A 27371-nucleotide genomic window follows, 5' to 3' on the forward strand; every position below is an offset into this window, starting at 1 on the left:
CAAACCTAGACATATGGGAAAAAAATCTTAGTTGAGAAAATGCCAACATAAGATTCCCCCCATACGCAAGTCTATAGGGCATTTTTATTAATTGATGGTTGACGCATGGAGGCCACCAGCCACTGAGGGCCACACCATCCCTGGGCAGGCAGTTCTGGACGGTATAAGAAAGCACGCTGAACAAGCCACAGAGAGCAAGCTAGTAAGCAACACCTCTCCCTGGCCTCTGCTTCAGTTCCTGCTTCTAGGTTCTTGCTCTGAGTTCCTGCCCTGGCTTCCCTCAGTGATGGAGTGTGACCTGAGAGCTGTAGGCTGAAATAAACCCTTTCCTTGCCAAGCTGCCTTTGGCCATGTACTTTATCACAATGATAGAAACCTTGACTAAGACAACAGGCATGTCTGGTTCGTACTGGGACTAAGTTACAGCCAAATAAAAAGGCACAGGTTTTGGGCAGTGGTACGAGCACCACGTCCTAAAGGACAGACTAGAGGGGTCTTCTGGGTGCACCTGAAAGAGAGATGGCGAGTCAGGGCCAGGGAGGCCTGTGCTAAAAGCACTGCTTACCCCAGCAGAAAGCTAAGCCACAGTCTCACTTTATTTTCAGTGTTAGGACTGAACAGAAGGGCACTTCCAATTGGTCTCTTAAGGGAAGAAAAATGAGCAAACCCACAACCAGACGAATGAGACAGCCCAGTGAGAGCTTCCCTCTAGGCTAGCACATGGGGACTCCCAGCGCTCAAGAGGGAGGAGAGCAGAGCCAGGGTGTTGTTGAAGGAGGCAGGACTACAAGATGATTCCATGAGCTGCTCAGGGGAGAGTGGACACAGAGGGAAGGCCCCGTGCCTACGTTGGTTCTTCCTAAAGCTCTTAATGAAGCAGGGAAGGGAGGGCTGGCAGAGCCTCAGGGTTCCCTTGGCGTCCTATTGGGTCCTCGCAGCAGTACTGTGGAGTGGACAGAGGGAGGCACGGTAGCAAAAGATGGTGGGGCCTGGCCCTAGAGGAGCTTGACATAGTTTGCAGGAAAGAGTCCAAAGTGGCCATGGCAACGGCCCCGCCACCAGCCTTCGTCCACCATCTCAATGTCAGTGATGACGTCATCTGGATCAAAGGAAAGCTCATCGCTTCCCTCTGCGGAGGAAGTTGGGGAAACATTAGGAAGGTCATACAGGAAACCGCTCTGTGCCTCCCTGTGCCCATTCTAAGCCTCAAGGAAGGAAACAGGCCTAGTCTTCTAGGCCCTTTTCTGACCCTCAGAACCCACCCCTTTTCCTACGTATGGGGGGTGGGTGGGCCACCATGAATTCCAGGAGCTTCGGGTGGCTTCAAACGTACCTCCTTGGTAATCATACAGGGCTATAGCAGAGGTGCCTGCACCACCAGCCCCACCTGACGATCCTGAAAAATGAGAAATACAAACAACCGACATGGAGAAAGGAAACCAGCAGATCCCATCGGGCAGAGGGGAGACTGCCCCTCCTTCTCTGCTGCCCCCCAAAACTAACCAGATTTGGGACCAAATTCCCCTCCCCATTCACCCCACTCACCAGCCTGGTAGGACAGAGAAGGGGTGTCCACAGGGTCCAGCACATCCTCATAGTCCCCCTCTGCTTCCTCATCCTGCTGAACTAACTCCCCAACGTCCTCATAGTCATTCTCAGGCTCAGGCTCAGGCTCAGGCTCAGGCTCAGGCTCAGGCTCTGCTTCATATATGGGCTCTTCCACCACCTGGAGGCCCTCTGGGGTCCTAGGGGGCAGTGCTGGGGGCTCGTCATTGTCCTGAGGAAAGACATGTGGACCAGGGGGATTCAGTGATGGTTTAGTGAGGTTGCTAGCGCCCTCAGCAGCAACCTCTTCCTTGCTTTTCATCAGGAGTAGTCTGCTCCTCATTGCCCAGCCTCCTCAAACGTTCACCCAGCAACGACAGGAGGGGATGCACGAGGTGTGAGAGGAGGGGCGCGGAAAGCAAGGCAGAGTCTTTGGAAAACCAGGAGACCGTCAACGCGAAAGCACACTGTTGGGATGCTGCAGCTAGGAGAAACCAGCTGCTCACATCCGCCCAGGGCAAGGGAAGTTTCCAGAATGTATGAGTGCCAAAACCAGAGCAGGCAAAGCAGGGTGGTTGGCCGCCCCTGCACAACCCTCCTTCCTAAGACACGAGAAGATGAGCGGGACAGAGAAACTCAGGGGCTCTGCTTACCTCCAGGGGAATCTGTGCTGGAGTCTGTCTCACCGGCAAGGAGGGCACAGGCTGTTCTCTTCTGGCCCTCACAGGCTCAGGTTCTGGGGGTGCGTGAGTCCCTGCTGGAGGCCAGACCTGAAGGGCGAGGCAAGGAGGCTGCGTTTCTGCACTAACCACACCCACCTGCCATGTTCTCTCTTCTACTTAACTGCCTTCCCATTGTGCTAGTCCAGTACCACACAGCCCTGGAGATGGGTCCCACACTGGAGGTGCTGGCACCTTCATCTTTGATTGCCACAGCAATGACTGACTACCAGTTGCAGCTGGCGACCTGCCATTTTAGCCTCTATTATAGAGACCCTAGCAGGTAAAGCTTTGTTTCTATTTTTATTTTTTTCTGGCCTTTCTGTTGGGGGATGGTCTGATGTATTTTGATGCTAATTACTGCTTGCTGTCCCTGTGACCCACCTTTTGACCAATAAAAGGCCATCAGCTGGGCAGGACAGATGAGACAGGTGTGGCTAAGGTTCCCAGGCTTGGGACAGAGAGAGTCCTGGGAAGAAGGAGAGAGGCTGGAGGAGAGAGGAGAAGAGAGGAAGGCCACCATGGGTTAGATGGAGGAGAAGCACATGGCCGGTGTGGATGAAGGATTCAGCCCAGATGAAGAACAAAGCAAGTATATGGGATTAAGGATGGGAGGGAGGTAGCTTGATAGAAATTATTAGGAGCAGATGGCTTCTGCCCCACTATGGGAAGTAGTTTAGAGGATTGATATCTGCCCTGCCCCAGGTTAACTAAGGCTATTTTAAAATATAACAAGTGTCTGTGTCTTGATTGATTGCTAGCAGTTTTACTGATGTAATAATAATAGGTATAGGCCTAATAACAAACATTATTAGGCAGTATCGGATAAATTAAAAACAACTTCCGGGTACGTGGAGCTAACAGCACACACGGAATTTTCCCAAAGGCAAGTACAACAGACTCTGCTCAACAAGGGAACCATCTGCCTTGTTATTTACTTATTTATTATTTTATTTATGCCTATCACTTGGGACCCTGAGATGTCTCTGGGAAAGAGATCCCAGACTCTCGATCACCAGGCACTCACCTCTGAGGAGATCTTCTTGGGCAATGGGGCTGGCACTGCAGGCTCTTCCACAGGAACAGCCGGCTGCTGAGCTTCCCGGCTCATCTTTACCACAGCCTTTCGCTCCTGTTGCTGCCTGGCCATCTGCTGGGCCTTCTCTTTCTCCTCTTGCTTCTTCTTCTCCTCAGCCATGGACTCAAATTTTGCTTTCAGTCCACGGGCACCACTGGAAGCTGCAGATACAGATGAGAAAAACTAAGGGTGTCCTGGATTGTGAGGGGGGTGGGGGTGGTACTTATAGAAAGGAGAGAAATCTGTTAAACACACAGGATGAGAGTAGAAGAGGAGGAGGCTCGTGGAGTGGAAGGCAGCAATAAGGAGATCCTATAGCACGGAAGCCCACATTCCGTTTGACAAAGCACCATTTGTCCTTTCAAGCTTATGAGTCCCTGAACCGCCGTCTCTCTCTGCCCATGCTCTTTAAATCCACGTGCCTGTACCCAACCATCCTATTCCCCATGCCAGAAGCCTTCTCTCTCTGTCTTTCCCGGGCACTCCTTCTGTCTGTGTGTCTCTGACCCTAGTTTCTCCCCTAATGCCACGCCCCTTGCCACCAAGGTAGTCTGCATTTCCTAGGAGACAGACTCTGGAACTATGAGAGTAGGTATCTCGTCCCCTTTGGTTGATCTCAGTAGGTCAGGGTGTGCAGGGCACGGTCTGGGAGGACAGAAAGCTGGAAAAGAATAGAGGTTGAAGGGCACAGAGACCGACGGGACCCGGAAAGACTAACCAGCTTCTATGGGTGTTGTCTTCTTATAGGCCGTGGTTGGGGCCTCCATGTCATTGAAGCCAACAGCACTCTGCAGGCAGAAGGACAGTGTTTATAGCGTGAGGAAGCAAGAGGGTAGTGAGCCATACGGCAGTACCAGGGTGTAGGGCTACCCTGGGGGGCATCTATAGCCATGGAACATGCAACAGGTGGACTGGGTTCTCCAGTGTTGTCCCGTGGAAGAGAGAAGGGTAAACAGCTCAACTGGTGGGCTCAGCTCCCCGTGTTGAAAGGTAAGCGGACACAGAATCTCATCTCTCTGAGCCCGGTTACCTAGAAAGAAGCAAGGCCCTTGCTTATGCAGGAAGAGGGACTGGTGAACACCCTGGACAGTGATGTGGAAGACGGGATTAACAAACAACTGAAACAGTCAGACGTGGTGGCGCGCGCCTTTAATCCCAGCACTTAGAGAGGCAGAGGCAGGCAGACAGCTGTGAGTTCGAGGCCAGCCTGGTCTACAGTGTGAGTCCAGGACAGTCAAGGCTACACAGAGAAACCCTATCTCGAAAAACAAACAAACAAACAAAACAAAAACAAATGATAAATGCCTGAAATGCCATATCCAATTTCCCTGGTGTATGCCTTTCCTTTCTGTCTCTTTGCCAGCCTCCACTCTCCTCAGTTTAACCTCAGGGTGTGGAGTGCATGCTCCTTCGGTGTCAGAGCCCAGCATGCCAGGCTGAGGACCCAGCTCTGAAGTTCCATTTTCCCACTGGCTTCCCCTCTTCCTTGCTCCCTTTACCAGAGACACTCTTGACACCACGTCCTGTGTTTACCTTATCCACTCGGTCTTTCTGGATTCCATATTGGCCACCAAAGCCCTTAGCATAATCTGTGGGAAAGAAAATTCTGTGAATGAAGCCAGGAGACGGGAATGCTGGCTGGGAATAGGTGGGGAGAGGGAGCAGCGGGGCTAGAAGACAAGAATGTGGAAGGCAGCGCAGAGAAAGGTGAAGAAGTGTCAGAGGTGGATGGTGGGAAGAAAAGAAAAAGGGGAGAGGGCAGGAGAGAAGGGAGAAAGTGGTGGAAAGAAGCAAACACAAGAGAAATGGCTGCCAACACAAAACAAAAGGAAGTAAATAGGAAAACAAGGCAAGCCCCCCTCCCCCAGCCATTTCTGCTATGTCCCAGAAAAGAGTGCTGGCCCTCCCTGAAGCTGACTGGCCTGTGAGACTCACACCAACCCACGCAGCCTGGTTCCACTCCTTCCCCAATCCCTTTTCTCCTTGCCCCTCGTCTGCCAGGCTCTCAATCCCGCTGTCCATTTCACCCCGTGGGGATTCCCCTCATGCCCCTCCTCTGCTCATCCACCTCTGTTCCCTGGACCAGCTTCCGTAAAGGAAAGAAAGGGAGGGCGCTGAGTCACCGAGTGACCTCGCTCCTCCAATCCCACTTACCTCGCTGGGACTCGTGCTTCTCCGTCTCTCCCTTGTAGTCATATCCTAGAGCCGCTTTGTCCCGTTTATCCTTCTCTACCCCGTAGCGGCCACCAAAGCCCCGAGAGTAATCTGCAATACACAGGGAAGGCTCGGGAGGCCAGCCTCAGCCCACCGGAAAATGCTAGAGAGATTAGTCGGAAGGAATGAGTGCAGAGCGATGGGGCAGGGAAGGGTACAGGCCTCAGATACAGGTGAGCGACTTTAATGCATACAGCGCCCTCACTTCCATCCCAAGCAGATCACCTCGATATTGCATTGTACAAGGAAAGGCTATGTATAGAGAACATGAGAGGAGATCTCTGCAATAAGGGGCAAACGTGTGAGGCGTGGGCTGTTTCCCCAACCCGAGAGAAACAGAAATCTCAGGCAAATCTAGTAAATTATTTAAGTAGTGAAACTCAGAGAGAAGGAGGCAGAGGAAGAAGGAAAGGAAGAGGAAGAAGAGAAGGAGGAGTGTACGAGCAGGAGAGGAAGGGGTGAAGGAAAACAGAAAGAAATACAAGAGTCCGGGCAGGGCAACTGTGAGCAGAGAGCCACAGAGACCCCAAATGCTTTAAAATAAAAAGGTAATGAACGGGGATTAGGACCTAAGATCTGTGGTTCTAAAATCTAAATAAGAATAGGAGGGAGAGGGTATGGGAGCTGAAAAGGAGGTTCTTCCCAGTCCTCTAAAAAAAAAAAAAAAAGAAATAAAAAATAAAAATAAAAAAATCATGATCGTTCTTCTCTCCCTCGGGAGAGTGAGAGGGAGGGACCGCAGTCTGAGTGGACTTCGGTTTAAATAAATAAATAAATAAATAAATCTAGAAAAAAATGCAGCTCACTTGTAAGGGGAATGTCAAGGGGTCTTGTATTCTGTTCAGTGTTTGACACGGGGAAACTTTACCAGTAACATTTGGAATTCTAATCCTCTATTCAATTATGGAATGAAACTTTATTTTTATTTTTTCAATTATAGGATTCGGGGATTCTAAGCTAAGAAATCAAGTTAAATGCTGATCTCAGAACATACACATACATGGCAGGTGCTGGGAGATGAGTCAGTAAAGCGCCACGCAAACATGAGGAGCTGAGTTTGGGTCCCAAGCACCCAGATACAAAGCTAAGTGTGATTGATAGCGCATGCCTGTGATTCCGAAGCTAGACAGCGCATGCCTGTGATTCAGACAGTGAGGGCGCATGCCTGTGAATCCGAAGCTGGACAGGCAAGGACAGTGACGGTGCATGCCTGTGATTCAGACAGTGACGGCGCATGCCTGTGATTCCGAAGCTGGACAGGCAAGGACAGGATCCCTGGAGCTTGCTGAGCTGCTGGTCTTGTCAATCTGTGATCTCCAGGTTTAGGGAAAGACCCTGTCTCACTCAAGAAAACACCCAACATTGACCTCTGGCTTCCACACGCATGAGCACATGTATGCTTGTACATTCACACACATGAGCAAGTACACGAAAAGAAAACATGTATGTGGAAAGGAAAGCATAAGAATGAGCACAGCACAAAGTGGACTTCAAGAAAGAATGCATTCTGAAGGGCAAGAGGGACACGGCAACACGCTATAAGGAAAAGCCACCATCCATGAGGAATAAGGAAATACTATAACTTATTGGGCTATTTAGACAAAATGAGATAACTTCTTAAAAATGAGAATTATTTTATAACCAGCCTAAGAAAACATAGAATGATAGGACAGACCTACATATAGTGAACTCAATGAAAACAAAAATTTTTAACGGTCCATTACTATCAACACCTGTCTTGCTGAGCCAGCAGTGGATGAGAATTCTCTGTGCTCAACTCAGGCCATAAGAAACTCCTAGGAAAAAAGGAACCCCCTTTCTCACTGAAATCTGGTCACAAAAAAATTACAAACCCTAAAGGACACAACTAACCATGAAGGAAAGCAAACTGACCAAACACATCAATTTGTGTCCCCAAGAACTATAATATCATAAAACATGAGACTCTAAAGCAGTGGTCCTCAACCTTCCTGATGCTGTGACCCTTCAATACAGTTCCTCATGCTGTGGTCATTCCCAAAGATAAAATTATTTCCTTTACTACTTCATAACTGTGATCTTGCTATTGTTATAAATAGTAGCACAATTATCTGTGCTTTCTGGTCTTAGGCAACCCCTGTGAAAGGGTCGCTGGGGCTGGGTCGTGACCCACAGGTTGAGAACACTGCAAAAGCAACTATGTTTAAAGTTAATTCCTTTCTTAAAGAAGAGGGGGGCGTGGTGAAGAAATCAACAGCACTGCAACAGGATGGAGGGGAACCTCCAGGGAAGAGAAGCTCTGAAAGTTACAAGTTTAACTGGATGTTTAAAGCATAATTAACTAGAGCTAAGGAGACTTAGGGGACTCCAGAAGGAACCAAGAGAATTACCCAGAATGCAGCACAAGGAGACAAAGACATAGAAACGGAGTTCCGGGAGAATGAGAGAGAAAGCCATAGCAGAAGAGAAAAGCCTAGCAACCTCCAGAATGGAGGCCGTGACTGCAGAGGAGATGTTGAAAGTCCCAGATGGGATAATAAAAACAACTGCAATCCAGTGTCAGAGAAAACAAAAATAAACAAGAAGGACCCACCTTCCTTGACTAATACCTCGCTTTCATAGTACTGAAGCCTCACCCGTGCCAGGCAAGCACTCGGTGTCTGACCTACATCCCACCATCACCTCTTAATTTTGAGGGAGAATCTCTTTGACTTGTTCATTGCCTAGAACCCACTATATAGCCCAGTCAGGCCTTCAACTTGCATTTTTCTTGCCTCAGTCTTCCAAGGAGCCAAGATTAATAAAGAACAATGCCAGCAGGCCTGGCTTAACTTTTATTTTTATTTTTCTTAAGAGAAAGATATATTATCTATAAAGAATGATAACTGGCCTGGCATGAGAGAGACTCCAAACAATGAAATAATGTTTTCAAAATAATGAAGGGAAAACATGTAGCCCAAGGGCCAGGGCCAGGGCCAGGGGCTCTGTCACAGACTCACCAAAAGGATAATCAGGAAACACACTTCAGCAAGAAGGAAACAAAACCAGCAGAAAGAATGAAATATGACAAATAGATAGGAAGATGGCCACTGTTACTCAATTTAAGCATCATTGGTTATATGTGTAATATATCTATGTTTTGTTTTTTGAGACTGAGTCTCTCTATGCAGACCTCACTGTCCTGGAATTGGTTATGTAGAGCAGGCTGGCCTTGAACCATAAAGATCCATCTGCCTCTCTCTCCCAAGTGCTAGGAGTAAAGACATGTGCCACCATGCCCAGAGTGATTATATTCTATCAGGTTTAAAACTAAGATATAAACAACAAACTGGACAATGATAATATAGATGGTAGAAAGAGTATAGCTAAAATATTTTTTCTATATTATTCCACAAAGACTGATTATTTGAAATTCATGTCAAAGGTATGTGTTAAGTTTTAAAGATAACATATTCTAGAACAAAGGAGAATATTATACCTTCAACCCTTCAACCAGGGAAAGAAAGGATTAGACAGATTTGATCAAGCTCCTGGAATGATGAATTTCACGCCAACCAAGGACACTGCATGCAGTAAACCTAGAGTCCCTGTGCAGATGTAGCCAATGGACGGCTCATTCTCCACAGTTGTGGGAAGAGCGGGGAGCTGCCTCTGACATGGACTCTGGTGCCCCTGATTTGATCACTTCCCCTTGGTGGGGAGTCCTGGAGGGCACACAGAGGAAGGGGAAGCAGGCTATCCTGATGAGACCTGATAGGCTGTGGTCATATGGTGGGGGAGGAGTCCCATTCTGTCAGAGGTCTGGGGGAGGAGGAAAAAAAAATGAAAGAGGGAGGGTGGGGGGAAAGGAGAAGATACAGGAGAGGGGATAATTAATAATTGGGATGTACCCTGAATAAAATTTTTAAAAAATCTTCTGGAATGAATTTGAGAATTTGAGAAAGAAGCCAGCCCATAACTGGAACTGAAAAGTGGCCAAAACAAGTGAAGAGCCAGAGGCAGGGAGCCAAGAGAAGCTGCTGGAAGGCAGGTGTGGGCAGAGGCAGCTGGCTGGCCAGGTGGCCAAGGTGCGGGGTGCTTGCCTTTCTGAGATGCGTGCTTCTCCACTTCTCCTTTGTAATCAAAGCCCACAGCTGACTGCAGAGAAGGGAATGAGAAATTAGTATAGTCACGGCTCTTCGTTTCCTCCCTCTTTGAGTTACCCTTACGTTCATCTCAGTCCCAGAGGCGTTTTAGTAACCGGGGGCTAGGTTTGGAGGTTTGAAGTAGAAACGGAGTCACAAAGCAGTCAGCACGGGCCCTGGACATCAGACCATGCTACATCCAAACCCCACTCTCCCCACTTGTAGTTGTTTAGCACTGGTCTCTTTGAGAAAGTTAAAAAGTGTCTTACCCACATCAGTAAATTGAGAGAGATGATCTCTCTTCATTTGCAATATTATAACAACTAAACAGAGCACCCTCCCCCCGACTTTCAAGTCAGCCACACAAACTAAAATGAGACCAATGCTAGTAAAGACTCTGTAAGTTGAAAGCTTTGTGTGTGTGTGGCCATAGCTGTGCTGGTCTCAGCATGGCTTCTCAGGGATGCAAGACACACCTTTGGTGGGGTGAGATACAAGTTGGTTCTAAGGCCTAATATATCCTGGGAGCTGTGCCCCCCCCCCCTTTGCTTGGTAACTATGGGTTTCTAAGTAAGGGTCAGGTTTGTATTTTAAGTGCTAAGTAGTCTCTCTCCCTGCCTCCTTCTCCCTCTCCTTTTCCCTCCCCTCCTCTTTCTCTGGCTCCCCTATATCTGAGGCTGGCCTCAAATGCCCTCGGTAGGCAAGGACGGCTTTGAACTTGAAAGAGAGAAGAGAGTTAATTCTTTGATAAGTAGATAGCTAGGAGAGAAGTCCTGGATCCGACCAGGCTAATCCCTGAGTGCTTCCTCTTTAGATCAAAGGGAGCTTACTCCAGGGCTCTAGCCTGGAAGAAATCCCATTATTGCTGAGGGTTTTTTTCCCCTCCCCTCTCTGGCAGGGTACTGAGCTAACTCCCATCCAGCAGGCCAACTTCTTCTTCACCCCACTGTGGCCACGGACGACCCACCAGGTAGGTTTGGCTGGGCAAAGTCCATGCCAGGAGGCTAGTTCCTGCCCCTTCCCACTACACTGTGGTCTGCTGAAGATGAGTGTGTGGGTTTCCTTCTCTGCAGTCTCAAAGGTCCCCATCAGAGTCTCACTCAGTCAGGTCCTTTTTTATTTTAAAATGACAAAACGGATAAGTGCATCCTGCCCAGCCCAATTCAAGAAGGGGAAATGGAGGCAAGCTTTGTTCCACACCCCGATAGGGAGTGTCTAAAACCAGACTTCTGGAGGAGCAAGTGCTGTTTGTTGGCATCTGCTTCAGTCCGCCTACTTGTGATGTCATCACTTACCTGCCACCGGGTCGTGGCCCTACCCAGCGCCATATAAAAGGACACACCTCCATGTGGCTCTCTCTCTTACCTCTCTTCCCCCCTCTACCTGCTCTGCCCCCTTACTTTCTCTCTCTCTCTCCCTCCCTCTTCTTTTCTCTCTCTCTGTCTCTGTCTCTCTGTCTCTCTCTCTCTCTCTGGGGTACCCTTCCTTCCTTTCCTTCCCCCCCCCCCCATGCTCACTTAATAAACCTCATATCTCATATAATCTAATATCTGTTGCCTGGCATCTTATTATCTTATCATCTTGTTTTCTTATTATTAATCATAACCCTGTTCCCTCTCCAGACTCAAGCCCGTTCGCTATGCAGGGGGCTCTGGCTCTGTGTGTCCCTGCTAGTTCTGCCGCAATGCATCTTACATGTGGTTGCCACGTGCACACTTACCACCCTGTGATTCTTGATGGACAAATGGACCTGCGGAAGGAGAGCTAGCAGGCAAAGGTGTCTGACCTCTGCCTCTACCTGCACACCTGGGGTGGTACCTGTAAGCCAGGCAGGCACGCTCCACACTGAGCTATTCCCGGCCTCTAGTCTTTGATCCTTGATTTACAGGACACATGGGTTGCTTAGGTGATGCAATCTGTGCTTGTAAAATAACAACTAACAATAAGGCATTGGGCAAAGACAACAAGGAGGAGCTGAGACTCAGCAGGGAATTCTCTCTTGTTTCTAGAATTTTACATGCTCCTTATGACATTATTGTCTTTAAACATGTCTGTACTTTTCCTTTCTTTTACAGCATGTTCTGACCTTTCTTGGTTTTGTTTTGGGTGTATTTGCTCCAACAGTGCAAACATTAGCAGCTTGGATTCAGGCCTACCTAATTAACAACTGCTGCCAAGCATCATCATCATCATCATCATCATCATCGTCGTCATCATCTCGTCACCACTTCATATCCGGGTGTGAAGATTCCCCACCCCCATTCCTCTCTCTTCTTTATCTCCTTTCCCCTCAGCATCTTCCTTCCCCTTCCAGATGAGACTCCAATCTATACCATGAAAGAGGATTTGGAGTCTCATACAAGGTGGAATTTGAAACATCAAAAAGCCGGCAGCCTTGCTCTTCCCACTGCAGCACGCCGTCCTTGCTTAGTAGTGTATTTCCTCTTTAAATTTACTCTTGTGTACAAAAAAAAGTCTCTGTCAACACTCCAGCTCCACAGATTATTGTTTAGACCTTCACCTTCTCAAAGCATTGTGATGCTAAATAACTAACTGGTTTATTTACTTATGTAGGAGATTCTCTCTTCTCTCTGCTAATGGCTTGAGGGATTTTTTGTTTGTTTGTTTGTTTGTTTGTTTGTTTTTGTTTTTGTTTTTTTGAGGCAGGGTTTCTCTGTATTAGCCTTGACTGTCCTGGACCCACTTTGTAGACCAGGCTGGCCTCGAACTCACAGCGATCTGCCTGCCTTTGTCTCCCAAGTGCTGGGATTAAAGGTGTGCGCCACCACACCCGACTGGTTTGAGGAATTCTTATTAGGAGTTTAAGAGTCATTGCCTACTACTGACCAAAGGATGCTTTGCTGATGAACCCTGGGCCTCTCCTGAGCTAGGTGGGAGCTGCACTACAAGCCCAGCCCCACTGGAGATGTAAATGCTGGATTTGATGCTCAGCATGCAGCCCCCAGTGTTAGCACCAACAAACCTGCCTAGAGAGGTCATGAGGGCTGTCCTACCTCAGGGCCAGACACCGATGGCTTCTGCTGTCCTGTCTTTCACCTGAGAAGCATGGCCCTACACTTAGGGCTGAGTGATGGTAAAGCCCACATAATTTAAGGAGTACGGTAGAGGGGCAGAGCTGTTGCATACCTTGTCTGCCCGGTCCCGCTCAACTCCGTATTTGCCCCCAAAGCCTCTGGCGGCATCAGTCTGAGATGAGTGCTTCTCCACGTCAGCAACATACTCGTGGCCCACAGCGCTCTAAGGAAAATCAGGGATGGAGGGAGCGAAAAGTTCAGAACGACCTTAAGAAATAGACAGAGGTGGCAAACGGATGTCAGGATACAAGAAACTCCATTCTAAGTCAGTGGTGCCAAGGAACCTATGACGGCAGATAGCATTGCTCAGAAATCTCCGGGAATGTACTAGAAGGCAGAAGATAGAGACGAGATAGCCAGAGAAGAAGGGAGAGGACAGCTCAAATGGGGAATCGCAGAGCAAAACAAAAAAGCAAGACTTGGGCGCATCAGAGGACACTGACTAGATACCCTGGCCAAGGTTTTCACTTCATCAACCAGGCATCTTTGTCCTACTTTACTTGTGGGCAATCATTCAGAAATGAATTCTGAACTGTTTAGTGAGTATACAGGACACTACTAAGGAGCAGAGGAGAAGCTGTGTAGGCACAAGTCCTTGCTCTGCAAACGTGAGGAGGACCTAAGATCAAATCTCCAGCACCCACAAAGAGAACCCCAGCATTGGAGGGAAGACACTGCTGGACTCTGGGAGCTCCCTTCCCAACCGGGCTAGGGGAAATGAAGACCTTCACACTCAGTGGGTGATCCTGTCTCAAGGCACTAAGGCCTCCAGAGCTGCAGAGGAGGACATCTGACATCCTGCTGGGACCCCCCCACATATACACATGCATGCACCATATATGATATATGCACGTACCATGCATACACATGTAATCACACAATACAGTAAAGCAGTGGCTCTCAACCTTCCTAATGCTGCAGCCCTTCAACACCGCGCCTCATGTTGGGGTGTCAAGGAATCATAACATTACATTGTTGCTACTTCATAGCTGTAATTCTGTTACTGTTATGAACCGTAATGTAGGTATCTGATTGCTGGATATCAGATATGCAAGCCTCAAAGGGCTATAAGAGAAGTTGCAATATGGACAGAATACAAAGCATTTCAAGGCAACATATAACTCTATATCCTAATTTTCCTTCTCCACTAATGCTTGCTGCTTCCTCAGTCTAAGTGTGGCCTGGTTTGGTTCTGCTGCTGTGATTAAAACACCCTGCCAAAAGAAGCTGTAAAGGAGAAAGGTTTTATTTTGCTACAGTTCCAGGTTAGGTTTCCTCCCTGTGGGAAAGTCAGGGCAGGGACTTGAAGGAACCAGGCACATCCACACCCAAGAGCAGAGAGGATGAGCTCATGTGTGCTGACGGCTCAGCTCACCGTCTCTATACTTACACGATATTGAACCCAAGCCTGGAGAATGGTGCCGCCCACAGTGGGCTGGGCCTTCCAAACGTCAGTTAAGGTAATTAAGACAATTCCCCCAACAGACATGCCCACCGGTCAAACTAATCTAGAAAATGCTTCACTGATGCTCTTTTCTCAGGTGGTTCCAGAGTGTGTCAAGCTGCAAACTAAAACTAACCTCCCCAAAGGGTCACAGTGTACCATGGGCTGAGTCAGGCCAGCTGTTCTAATGTCCCGACTCTCTTTTCTATACCTTGTGTGTTGAGACAAGGGGGAAAAAAAAAAAGATACAAACAACACATAGACATTCCACATGAAAGCCCAAATGGAACAAGTTTTAAACCAAAGCACCAAGAAGCGAGTCAATTTGTTTTCCATTATTATTATTTTTTTCCTTCAAGGCAGAGCTCTGCTTTTCTGCTCACCTTGTCCATTCGGTCCCTTTCCACTCCAAACCGACCTCCATAGCCATGGGATGCTTTAGGCGCTGACTCCAGCTCTTTCTTCTTGAGAGTGTCATGCTCCTCGGACACTTTGTTCCTCAGCTGGTGGATGCTGCAAGTAACCACACCCCCAAGACTCACATCAATAAGGGAGGTCAACAGACTCCTTCCCAGACAAGGGACATACTTTGTAGTAAGACTCTAAGTGCCCTGAATATAACGGTGATGGGCTTGCAGTAAGAGGTTGGCTCAACCATCATAGCCTGATTTAAACTCTCTAGAAGGCAAGATCCTGTGCTCTGTTACCCTTCTCCCTACCATAGCCCTGTGATCTTTAGAGCCATTTCCATGTCCTCATGTATTAGAGGACAAGTGATATGTACCTACCAACAACCAGGAAGTGACTGCTGCCTCTCCAAAAGGACCTGCCTCCAAGCAATGAGGCGCTCTGTCTCCAGAAGCATGAAGATATGCAAATGCCTTCAAACCTACACATTCCTCTTCCAAGAGTCTGCCCTCCCCCCACAATAATTTTAAATAGGGAAAAGCTTAATGTCTAATGATTGAAACATTATACGTAATAGCAAAAACAACCAATCTGTATGCCTAGTAATTGGAAAATAGATTGGAAAACTGAAATGCTACCTTTCAGTAACACAATGGAAATCACTCAAACTGATGCTTATGAAAGTGGAGTTTTAGGTAAATTTTATTTTATTTTATTTTATTTTATTTTATTTGGGGGGCGGGTGTCAAGCACTAACATTCTCCAACCTAAGCCCGGTAATTTCTGGGAACAACAAAGAGAAACAAAGCCACAAAATCCACTCATTATTTGTTAGAACAGTTTAAAGCTCCCATAATTTAGACGGGGGTTCTACCTCTGAGAGCAAATGACACGGAAAGGGCAAAAGGCGCATTTCTCTCGCTTGTTTTATCTCCTTTACATCGTTACTACCATGGAGGCTGCAGCGTCACAGAGGGTAGAGAGTCGCAATCTTTTTAGCCTCAAGACACGAGTTGACAGCTCAGTGGCTGCACTAACAAATGACAGCAAGGATTCACAAATCTGAAAACACACAAGGGCCCCTGGGACCACACAGAAATATCTGGGTGAGAGAACTCTAAATTGTAGAGCCTGACTTTCTGCAGTAAGCAGTCCCTGGGATTCCACTAGCTCAGGCCAGCAGAAACCGGTTACAGGCAGAGCTGCCATCTCAGTGGGATGTTCTCAGGCATGAAGATTAGACCCATCTCCTGGTCTAGTGGGATAATCTGAGTGAAGGCATTTAAAAAGCTTCTCGGCTTTAGCCACGGTTAATTTTAGAGAGCTGGCAATGACTCAGATGAAACCAGTCCCAGGGCTGGAGGCACCCAGTGTTCCCATGCCTTACCTGACCCCTCTGGCAGTTGTGAAAGCAAAGATCTGGGAGAAAGGGCTCAACAGCCCTGGAGCTGCCTGTGTCTGGAAAGGATCCGGCTCTAAAAGCTTGTGAATGACTAGGGTTCCCAACTGAGGTATTCAAGTGAGACCCGAGGGCTGGGGACAAATAGTATTTTCAACTGGGAAAATACACAGATCCACCAACTGAATGGCAGGCTGGTCAGAGGATTGTACCAGCAGATGGCATTATTTGAATGAAAATGCTGCAGACACACACACACACACACACACACACACACACACACACACACACACAGGAAGGAAGATGAGGAGTTCAAGGTCACCTTTGACTACCCCTCCAAGGGCCAGGATTACAGGCATCTGTAGCCACATTCAACTGAAAATGCAACTTTTTATAACATCTTTACCATATTGTTCAATCCATCCTGAGTAGCTCTTAATATATAATCATTTTATTTGATAAATATCCATCAAACAACTTTGAATTCGAAGCATTGCTAGGCTCCGAGTACACAAAAGATCTCATGTACGGAGACAGTGGCCAGATAGAAGAATCACAGGAAAGCAACATGTTACATTCAGGTGGCAAGTGTCATACCTAGGAGGCTTGTGACACACTCACTGTCTCTGCTCCAGGTTTTCGGATGGCTTCTATTTTTTAAATATATTTTATTAATTTATTCATATTACATCTCAATTGTTATCCCAGCCTTGTATCCTCCCATTTCTCCCTCCCTCCCATTTTCCCCTTGCTCCCTTCCCCTATGACTGTGACTGAGGGGGACTTCCTCCCCCTGCATATGCTCATAGGGTATCAAGTCTCTTCTTGGTAGCCTGCTATCCTTCCTCTGAGTGCCACCAGGCCTCCCCATGGGAGAATGGGGAAATAGAAGGATCCAGAGGGTCCTATAAACCTACAAGAAGAACGTTATGACGGGTAGATCTGGGCCCAGGGCACCAGCCAAGGACAATACGTGCAGTAAACGTTGAATCCCTGCCCAGATCTACCCAATGGACAGGACATTCTCCACAGCTGAGTGGAGAGTGGGGTCCGACTTTCACACCAACTCTGGTGCCCCATATTTGACCAAATGGCTTCCATTGACGGAGCAAGAGAACCTGCGCAGATCCAGGACTTCATATGTGAGAGAGAAGAAAGGCAGCACTTTGGGGTTTTATTAACAAATAATGATACAGGGCACAAAGCTGAGCGGTTCTGAATATGAGGGCTGTATTCGCAAATAATGATCACATGTTTGGAGAAGGCTGAATAGTCCACAAAGAAGCTGCCAGAACTATTGAGCACTCGGGGAAAGACTACAGGGTACGAAGTCACTATCTCAGGGTTGACTGCATTTCTATCTACCAGCTGCAGACATTTGAAAACTGAAAGTTAAAAAGCAAGCTATACCCATGACACAACATCGAATATTTTAGGGTGAATTTAACAAACTATGCATAAGACTTGAACTCTGAACAATACTTCTGAAAAAACACTCAAAGAAGATCTAAACAAGTGAAAGAATGCCCCAGACTTACAGAATGGAAAACTCTCCAGTGGAATCCCAGTCAAAATCCCAACAGGCATTTATTTTTTCAGGAGCTGACTAGCTAATTCTAAATGTATGAAATTATAAAATCCTGGGATAGTAAGAAGAAAAACTTAGAAGGAGTGCACAGTTGGAGGCCTGTTTGGTTTCAATGACCTAGCACACAGTGCCTACTGCAGTGTGGTAGGAATGCTGTCAGGGCTAACACATTGCCCAATGAGGCAGAACAGAATACAGAAGTCAACCACACGGAAGGCCCAAGAAGCCTGCTGAGTCAGCGGGGAAGGCGGAGAGTCTGGACCGTGCCTGGCAACTGGATAGCCACAGAGAAGATGACCCTTGACCCCAACCTCATGCTGCGCACACATATTAAAAGATAAAATTTTAAATTGAGCCAAATGTTAGAGAGGATCTTCACAACTTCGAGGTAAAATTTTTTTTCTTAGACACATTAAAAACAAAACAAAACACTACTAATGATAAAAAAAAATCTTTTTAAATAAAACAGACTTCATCAGAATTCAAATCTTGTGCCTATGAAATAATACCACTGGAAAATTAAAAGAGCAATCATTACTCTTTGATAAAATATATATAAAATACACATCTTACAAAAGTTGTTTTTAAAATATACAGAGAACTCAGTTAAAAAAGACAGTCCACTTCAAAGGTGAGGAAATATTTGAACAGATGTTTCAGAAAGAAGTTAGATGAAGAGCCACAGATGGCACATGAAAAATGTTTAATAAAATTTACTCACCCAAGAAATAGAAATTAACACCACCACATACCCACAGAGTGGTGAAAATTCAAACTACCAACAATAACAAGTGTTGACAAGGACATGGGGCAAGTGAAACATTTCTGGCAGAAATGAACTATGGTAAAGTCCTTTTCGAAAGCACACCGGCAGTTTCTCAAAAGGTAAGCACACACTGACTTTATAAATAAACAATTAGATTTTTTTTAAGTGTACCCTGGGAAAAATAAAAATATATGTCAACAAAGAGAGGTGTGCTCAAATGCTCATGATATGTTTTTAATAGACTTAGATGTTTAGCAATACAGTGAATAAACCAAGCTGTAATGTAGCTACACAGTGGATACTATTCAACAGTAACAAGAAATTAAAGACCAATATATACAATATTCTGGCTAGAATATTTCAAAACATGCTGAGTAAAAGAAAACCAACACACAAGAGTACCATCTTTGGGGGCTGGAGAGATGGCTCAGAGGTTAAGAGCACTGTCTATTCTTCCAGAGGTCCTGAGTTCAATTCCCAGAAACTACATGGTGGCTCACAACCATCTATACTGGGATCTGGTGCCCCCTTCTGGCCCGCAAGTGCACATGCAGATAGAGCACTCATATATAAAATAAATAAAACCTTTTTTTTTTTAAAGAGTACCATCTTTGTTATTCATTTACTGAAACTCTAGAGAGAGCAAACTACCTACCCTGTGTTAACAAAAAGTAAGTCAGCTTTTATGTGTGGACTGGGCGAGGAGGAGCCCTGACTACAGAGACACGGAGGACTTTTAGTGGTGACTGGATCTTCTATGTCCTCACTGTACTGGTGATTCCTTGTAGTATTATCGAAATTCACCAAACCACTTGTTTATACTGATATACGTCGGCAGCATTGAGTTTTAAAATAAGAACGTAACGAATGGTGGTCCACACGTATGCCGTCAGTATGGCACGCTGTTAGAGCCAAACTGTACTATCCCGGGCTGCTCTAAAGGGAAGGGGGCAGTTGATCACGGGGATTCACATTTCAAAAAGAGAATGGTGGATGTGACAAGTCACCTTTATCAGAGACAATATAACAGAGTGGCTAAGTATGCAGCCCATAGGTTCAGACTGAGCTGAACTGAGATCATTACTCATCCCTATTATGTCTATATCCTTAGACAATTTGTTAAAATCAAGAATGACTATCTTACTTTTCTGTGCTACCAGAACGACATCATCCTCCGTGACCGACATACACGACTGCCTGGCACGTCGCAACTCAATCCATGTTGCCCTTTATTCTCATGTGATAGCCATGGCTCTTCACAGTACCCCTGTGTGGGGAAGGAGGACCAGTACTATCATCTCCAGTCACATGGGTAAGTAGAGGCAGAGTGGTGAAACTGTTCTCTTTAATGCCCTGGGTGCTGGCACAGCAGAGCTGGCACCGGTCCCTGGGCCTCCAGGGTTCTGTTTCAGGACATGCAGTACTGTGTTACTCTTCCTATCCACTCTGTGCAAAATGGCAGAACACAGGTGTCGGCTAAGCCACTGAGGCAGGCACTTACTAATATTCCTCAGTGAGACCTAACCTAAGGACTCAGGGAGGCCTTGTCCAGTATAGTGCTACCCACAGCACTGTCCCCAGGGCAGTCTGGGAGCTGTCCTGCTTTTTTTCACAATGCAATAAGAGAAAAAAATCAAGAGTATGATTTTTACAAATGTGAGCAAGAGTTTTACATGGTGACCTTGTATCTGTTGAATATAAAAATAAAAACTGTGCTTATGTCTTCGACCACATTGTTTTTCAGCCATGTATTTTATTTTACAAAAGTATTAATCTGTAACAAATTTGGCAATAGAAGAACAGCACACAAAAATATTTGTCCTCTCCCACAGAGAGTTTAACAATCACTGCTCGGGGGTAATAAGAATCCTTTACTAGTCAAGGGGAAAGACAGTAAGGAGGCTAGAAAACACACAAAGGACACGGGGTGATAGATAGCCCTAACAGTGGGGTTATTTCTCTATACAACTGAAGAGAGATGGCAAAAAAATCACTTAAGCTAGTCCGTGAACTAGAAAGCCATTGCCAGACTAAATGTATTCAAGGCTGACCTAAAAGAAGCACAGCAGTGAGGCGGCAGGTAGCACGCCTACTAAGAACCTCAGTCACTTCCTTTTCCTGTTTTGAGTCAGCTCAGTCTGGTAAGAACTCTCTCTCCAATTTCCCCTGCACTCTCAGGGTCTTGGTGATTTCCACTTGACCATGAAGAGTGGCTCAGTGGGTACCACCCAAAGAATACTATAAACTTTATGTTGAAATGTCCCCTGGAGTGCTATTTGATCTAGGTGGGGAAACTGAAGATCAGAGGGGGATAAAAGCTTTGTCCAAGGTCACCCAGCACCTTGAAGGCTTTACCAAAGAGGGATCAAGTAAGCCTTTGTGGGAATATCTCCAACACTTACTGTAGTGAACATAGATCCGGTTAGCTTAATAAGGACGTATGCACAGTCACTACACGGTACTACTATAGGGAACACACGTCAAAGTGATGTGTACAGCGGTAGCAATACAGCCATTTGAGTAAACACCATTTAGGAAGAAGGAAGGTATCAGCTGCTGCACACGCATGGTAGGTTTTGGGGATGGAAAATCTGATAAACTATATTAACAGAGTATAGACGTAACATCAGCAAAGCGCTAAGTACCCATGCCCGCAGACATTAACATATGCTAGCCACTGAGTTCTACACACAGTCCCCCATGAACTATTAAAATGAGCTATTAAGACATTGGCTGTGACTAAGTTCACACCTCTACAGAGCTGTGAACTGAGTCAAAATTGCCCAAACTCAAGCACTTCCCATAGGCTCATGGCAGGATTTTAGGACTTGTCCTTAGAATCTACTACTACCTAACAAGCAAGATGCAGGCACCGCAAGAGTGTACTGCATCTCAGCAGTCCCCAGAACACCGGGGCCTGTGGCCTTCACTCAGAAGAGGAAAGACCTTTGATCTTGGATCTGTGAGCAATCAGGGTGGGGGTGGGGTAGGGAGTGGGTAGGAGGGGCTGAGCACTGAAGCAGGCTCTGCAAACCTCCCTGGCCCCATGCCTTTTCTTTGTCACTGTACACACTTTCCAGAATTGATATGTTTAAGAATAATATTCAGCTGAGGCCAGAGAGATGCATGAGGGGGTTACAAGCACTGGCTGCCCTTCCAGAGGACCTGGGTTTAATTCCCAGCACCCATATTGGCAGCTCACAGCTATCCAACACGCCAGTTCCATGGCTCCAACATCCTCTTCTGGCCTCCAATGGGCAACAGAGCCACATGTGGTATACTGACGAAAGACCCGTACATATAAAAAATGAGAAAATAAAATAAAATGTAAATATTTAGTATAGCTACAAGTCAAACCAACATTCTAGATCTACACAAACATGTGCCGTGTTTCCTAAATCTACGGCAGCTGCAAAATGGAAATTTACTCACACTTTAAAAAAAAATCTAGGGAGAAATGAGGCTAAAATATTGTTACTGTGTGGGAGGAAGAAGAGTTGAGAATCGAGCTGAGAATTCATTACTTTACAACTTTCACTCATATTCATGAAAGCACTCATTGTGTTTACCTTGCCACTACAACATGGCGACAGTCCTGGTTAGAAGATCCTGACCAATCCACGGAGATAAGAGGGGTGTATCCCGCGAGACAGTCTTGTGTATTGCGGTGATGCAACATTCTAAAAACATCTCCTAAATCCTAAGATATTGAATGTTGCTGGACCTCACAGCCAATGCTAATCACACGCCGTGAAATCACTTAACACTTACGATGGCTAGCCTGCTAAAAGCACCTTTATAAGAACAGTGTAACAACCAAACTTACTTGCCACGCGGTCAATTCTTATAACCTAAGTGAATGCACGGCTGCAGTCTTAAGTTATTCTCTCCCACACCCCTGACCCAGACTGATGCACGTGTACCACTTGCTGAAAGTAGCAAATACAGAAGTTGAAAGCAACTTCCTAAAATCTACCATAAAGGCTGAAAGCAACCATTTATGGATACAGACAATGATGCTTGTTATCTAGGTCACTTGGAGCCAGGGACTTCATCCCTTGTTTAAAAAAACTCTTTAAGGACTTTAGTTAAGTATCTCTCATTCCTTCCCCAGAGCAGAGCCTGTTGTTAGGGAGGGACAGACACCAGGCTCACAGCACTCACACACAAGACACAGGGACAAACAGATTCACAATTCAGCCCTCAATCGGTCTAACAGACGTAGACACATACAGCAGACAGACCGATGGAGGAAGACAGACACAGAGAGCATGAAGCAGAGAAGTCAAATCTAGACTCTCTCTTGGTTAGACAGGGGAACGTGCTTCTCTTTCTTTCCTAACAAGACACGGACGTATTACCAGTCGCCCAGGGTAATCACTAACACATTATAGTCTACATGATGTAACCCCTTAGCCTTGACTTTGAACTTTTGATCCTTCCTGCGCACTCCAGGAAGCTGCAGGTTTTCATGGAACACGCCCCCCCCCCCCCCCAGTCCTCCTGGCACCTACTTGATATGCTCTGCGCGTCCAGAGCCCTCGATGGTCTTGGCTCCCCACCGTTGCTCCTTCTCGGAGATGTCGTTCTACAGAAGACAGCGTGCAACAGTGTTGGCAAGAAATGCGCTAGGCTGCAGGGAGCCTAGCAACCGACACACACCCTCCCTGTCCCCTGCATTTGATGCTTCTTCAGTCAGGGTCTTTACTCTCATTCATAGCTGCATTTATCCCACCTCAACCCCACATGAAAAGTAAAATTAAACTAGTGATCCTTAACACACTCTTGCTTACTCTCTTTGCTTTGCTTTCTTTCTTTCTTACTTTCTTTGGTTTTTCAAGACAGGGTTTCTCTGTGTAGCCTTGGCTGTCCTGGAACTAGCTGTGTAGACCAGGCTGGCCTCAGACTCACAGAGATCCTCCTGCTTCTGCCTCCCGAGTGCTGGGATTAAAGGCGTGTGCCACTCCGACCCTGCTATGTTCTCATTTACTTTCAATCACCCATCTTTTCCGCTTTCGGTCTCCCATGACATTTGAAATCATGGATCATGGGCCAGAGTAGTTCCGGGTTCAACTGATCCTCAACTTCAGGATAAAGTCACCTAGTACCTCAGTGTCACTATCAAATGCACCCATGCTTAGCCCCTTTCATGGCCAACACCATGCTTCCTTACTAATGAAGGCCAGTGGCTTTGCCAATCTATCCCAGCACGGAGGAGGCTGTCTTAATCGCAGACAGTCCTTTCTTTCTTTCTTTTCTTTTCTTTTTCTTTTTTTCGGTTTTTCAAGACAGGGTTTCTCTGTGTAGCCTTGGCTGTCCTGGACTCGCTTTGTACAACAGGCTAGCCTCAAACTCACAGTGATCCGCCTGCCTCTGCCTCCCGAGTGCTGGGATTAAAGGTGTGCGCCACTACGCCCTGCGCAGACAGTCCTTTCTAAGGCCCCTCACAAGCCAGAGTGGCTGAGATGCTCCCTCCCCTTCACTGCCCATGCAAAGCTACTTTCCTACTCACCACAAAGTCAGGGTCTGTGTCCCAGTCATCACCCTGGGTCTCCACGGAAACAGACACATCGTGCCCCACTACAGACTTCCACATCTGAGGGTGACAGTTGATTAGGAATTAGGAATAAAATAAGAGCCGAGAGGAAGGGTGAAAAGAATGCTGGTCAACTCTGTGAGCAATGGAGCGCTCTTGCCATTCTTTCTCAGGAGAAAACAAGAGCTGAAGCAAAGTAGACTGCAGCTCAAGTAGAAGAGAAAGCGGTGGGATTTACCTAGTGATAGATCAGTATGATCTGAGCATACCCGAGTCTGCACAAGTCAATATGGTGTCGGTAACACAGAATAACCTCTGTCCAAGTGCAGGGATTGTTCGCTATGTCCATAGCTAGCAGCGGTCATCAACAGTGGCCATACGACACCCTCCAGGGGATGGCGGTGGCAGGTCACTCATATTTCTCCCTGGTTTCCTTTCTAGGTTTCCTTTCTAGCTGTCAGGACATAAGTGAGTCCAGTGTCCCTTCTGTGTATAATCTGCTTAGCTACACTGACTTTTTTGTTTTTAACCTGTCTGTGGAACACTGTCCCACATTCACTCTAAGACTGGCCACTCACTACACTTTAAGGTAGGTCATCAGTTGGGACAAATGGTTGAAATACCCACATTAGTTGATGCCTGGGGAAACCTTAAGTGAAAGGAATCCTCAATTTTCTAAGAAGGAAATTACCAAGGTTTTATATTCTTTTTTTATCACTCAGTTAAATATGCCATTCAATTATTTTTAAAAACGTAAGTATTCAAGTGTAGCATGTAACAGGTCCCCTTTTTGAAACACTATGTGGGATTCACCAGCTAAGCGAGTGATACAGAAGTCTTTGGGGAACCCTAGTTTGATGGGGTGTCAATCACTCTCCCACCAGACACCTGTGTTTTATAGTCTTGCCCAAGCAGTGTGAGGAAGGTCTGTCCAGTCACACTCGGGCTTCTGAGTGGTGGTGAGGGCTAATACCCATCTGCCCTGGTAGCCTTTGGGATTTCCTGGATTAAGGACTCTGTCCGTCCTTGTCAGATGTTGCCACCCCTGGAGACCTTCCTGGTGCTCATGACTCTCTCTCCCAAAGGAGACCTTCTTCAAGCACCCACCCCCAGAACTCTGTCCATCTAGGCTGCAAGTCTCCCCTTTCTGTACCCACCTGGAAACCTCCATGCCTGCCTGTATTTTCTGATAACCCCTGGAAGGTCAGCACCAGAGAAATCCAAGGTAGACGGGTTAAAGGGGTGCTGAGGAGTAACTGGAGGAATGGTGAGTCAACATGGCTGTCACCATGACTTACTAAGAAATACTCTGCCTTCCCTTCCTGGCCACAGCTATGACAGAGGTTAGGACAGGTAAAGAGGACCTGTGACCCCACATCCTTATGCCTGTCTGACATGTCCTCGCCCTCAGACTGTTCTGCAACATAAGGAAACTAGAAAGGAGAAGTCAAATAGATTCATGAGCAGTTAAGGCAGCAGTGAGGTCTGGCGGTCCCATCTTGTCCTCTGTGCCCCACAGTGGCCTCAGCTCATCTCTCTTTCCCACCAACCTCTCACACTCAATTCTAAGAGCAAAATAACTTAATATGCTTGTATTGTACTACTGATCGCTGATCAAGAAGGCTGTTAACTTGAAGTAGGAGGCTGGAGAATAATCCGGGGAAGGACAGCGAATGCCAGGTACACCCCAATGCCCTATAGCAGGGCTGGCTTATGGCACCAGAAGCCAAGAGATCCAGGGACACTCCCAGTCAGAGGACAGCCCCTGTGGGACCACTGCCAGTCATACAACACAGCACATACTGCTTAGCCAGTGGCTGGACTAAGCGGTCCACCCATACTAACTTCCTTTGGCAAGTCATTATGATGCATTTGTCCCCCAGTGTTAAGTATCGAAGGGGTTAACCCAGCTGATCTAAAGCGCCCCCCTGTCTCTAACCCTCTGGGATTCCCACAAACAGAAAGGTACTTTTACAGCTGAACAATCATGTTTGCATTTGGCCCCGAAAAGCACTTGGCTCAGCACCAGTGTTCATTTATGGCTAATTCCTGTCCCCTTGCACTGTCCATGTGCGTTTTGTGTCATTGCTAGACACTTTGTCTTCATCTTCCACCAGTCTCCTTCAGCCTAGTGCACAGGGGCAGCCAGCCCTTTAGAATGGGCTGTGCCAATCAGCAACAGAACCCAGGGCGTCCTTGGCTGGGCCCGCGGTCCTAGCTGGCTGATCAATCAAGTTGCCCGAGTGCAGGCCATTTCCTTGTTGACATCCTCAGACGTTTGTTCATTGTCAAGCACTGCATACAGGCCTCATGACCATCAACCATCAAACGTTCAACACCTATTAGCAACGACCTCCCTCAACAAGAAGTGCGTGCGATGTAGACTTCTCTCGAATGCTTCCCCTGTGCTCCCCAAGTCTCCCACAGCTCAGAGTACCCACCTTTACTGCTTGCTTGAGCTCCGGCTCTTCACGTCCACACCCGGCGGCCCCTCCAGCAGCTGCCACTTCAGGTCAAGAAACCGAGCAGCTGCTTCAGTTCCGTTTTCAGGTTTTCTGTCATTTCCTGCCACACTGTCCTCATAGCTACTTCCTGAAGCTTGAGTCAGTTCCTTATACTTTGGGTACTTAAAAGGGTTAAGTGTTTTTTGTGTCTAGTAATTTGCAAAGTTTTTTCAGGTCACAGGGAAAATTATAAAAAAACCATGGAGACACATCCCAACTAATTAAGACACATTGAGGAATGCTATTAGACCACTTTGTGTTTTACACAGGACAGCTGCCCCTAAGACAGTAAAAAACAACACCAAATCAAAACAAGGCAGTGGGTTTGGTGGCAAACATCTGTGATCCTAGCACTCAGGTGTAGCCTGGGCTACAACACTGTTGTAGAGGCCTGGCCTGAGGGAGGAAAACAAAAATATAACACTCGATATAGGCTATAGGAAAAAAAAAAGCTTAGTGAGAAAACAATCTGTATGTGAAATTTGCAAGGCAAGCCTTAAAAACAAATCCTCTTCTTATGTACAGCAGCTAAAATGAGGTACCATGTAACTGACAGCCAAAGAATAACTCATGAAAAAGGCAAGATACCCTAGCACCCTGGGAAGCTGTGTGCAGCCTGAGTGCACCGATAGAGGTCTGACTCTAGCCAGCCTTTTCCAAGAAGCAGGCGTGACCTCTGACATACTCTACATTGATAACATCTGCCGCCTTTCCCGTCTATCTTCCAGTCAGATGTGCTCAGGTGACTTGTTGGGCCAAAGGCATGATCTGATGTGAAGGCCACTGAGAACTTAGCTCTGCTTTTACTGGCTGCCTTACAAATTCCCATCTCCCCCCCCTCCCTACAGCCTCTTATACCCCACCCTTAGCATGGCTCCTCTGGCAGCCTGGGGCACTGAGAGGCAATAAAGACAATGCAAATAAAAGTTCCAAGGCTCTCTGGCTAATAATCCTACTAAGAATTTGTTACTG

The 27371-nt window shown here is 46.8% G+C and overlaps 1 protein-coding gene across 1 annotated transcript; it reads right to left on the bottom strand.

Annotated features, from left to right (window-relative positions):
• Positions 1-572: 572 nt before the first annotated feature.
• Positions 573-26485, bottom strand: HCLS1 (hematopoietic cell-specific Lyn substrate 1). Its single transcript, XM_084802630.1, has 14 exons — positions 26337-26485; positions 23872-23955; positions 22874-22947; positions 14582-14711; positions 12807-12917; positions 9618-9672; positions 5497-5607; positions 4876-4931; positions 4061-4130; positions 3292-3503; positions 2199-2315; positions 1546-1777; positions 1334-1396; positions 573-1129 (listed from the first exon to the last, which is right to left on the bottom strand). The coding sequence occupies exons 2-14, from the start codon at positions 23953-23955 to the stop codon at positions 996-998; spliced, it is 1449 nt and encodes a 482-aa protein (XP_084658756.1). The 5' UTR covers positions 26337-26485; the 3' UTR covers positions 573-995.
• Between the last annotated feature and the right edge of the window lie 886 nt (positions 26486-27371).

The sequence above is a fragment of the Acomys minous genome (assembly GCF_964271855.1).
Source record: "Acomys minous genome assembly, chromosome: 11".
In the NCBI taxonomy this organism is placed as follows: Eukaryota; Metazoa; Chordata; class Mammalia; order Rodentia; family Muridae; genus Acomys; species Acomys minous.

Bases quoted from the DNA above. Each gene is read 5' to 3' on its own strand.
- HCLS1 (XM_084802630.1), bottom strand. From the start codon at position 23,955: ATGTGGAAGTCTGTAGTGGGGCACGATGTGTCTGTTTCCGTGGAGACC. The intron at 22,948-23,871 runs GTGAGTAGGAAA...TGTCTTCTGTAG, and splicing joins ACACAGACCCTGACTTTGTG to AACGACATCTCCGAGAAGGA. The intron at 4,131-4,875 runs GTAAACACAGGA...TTCTGCCTGCAG, and splicing joins AGAAAGACCGAGTGGATAAG to AGTGCTGTTGGCTTCAATGA.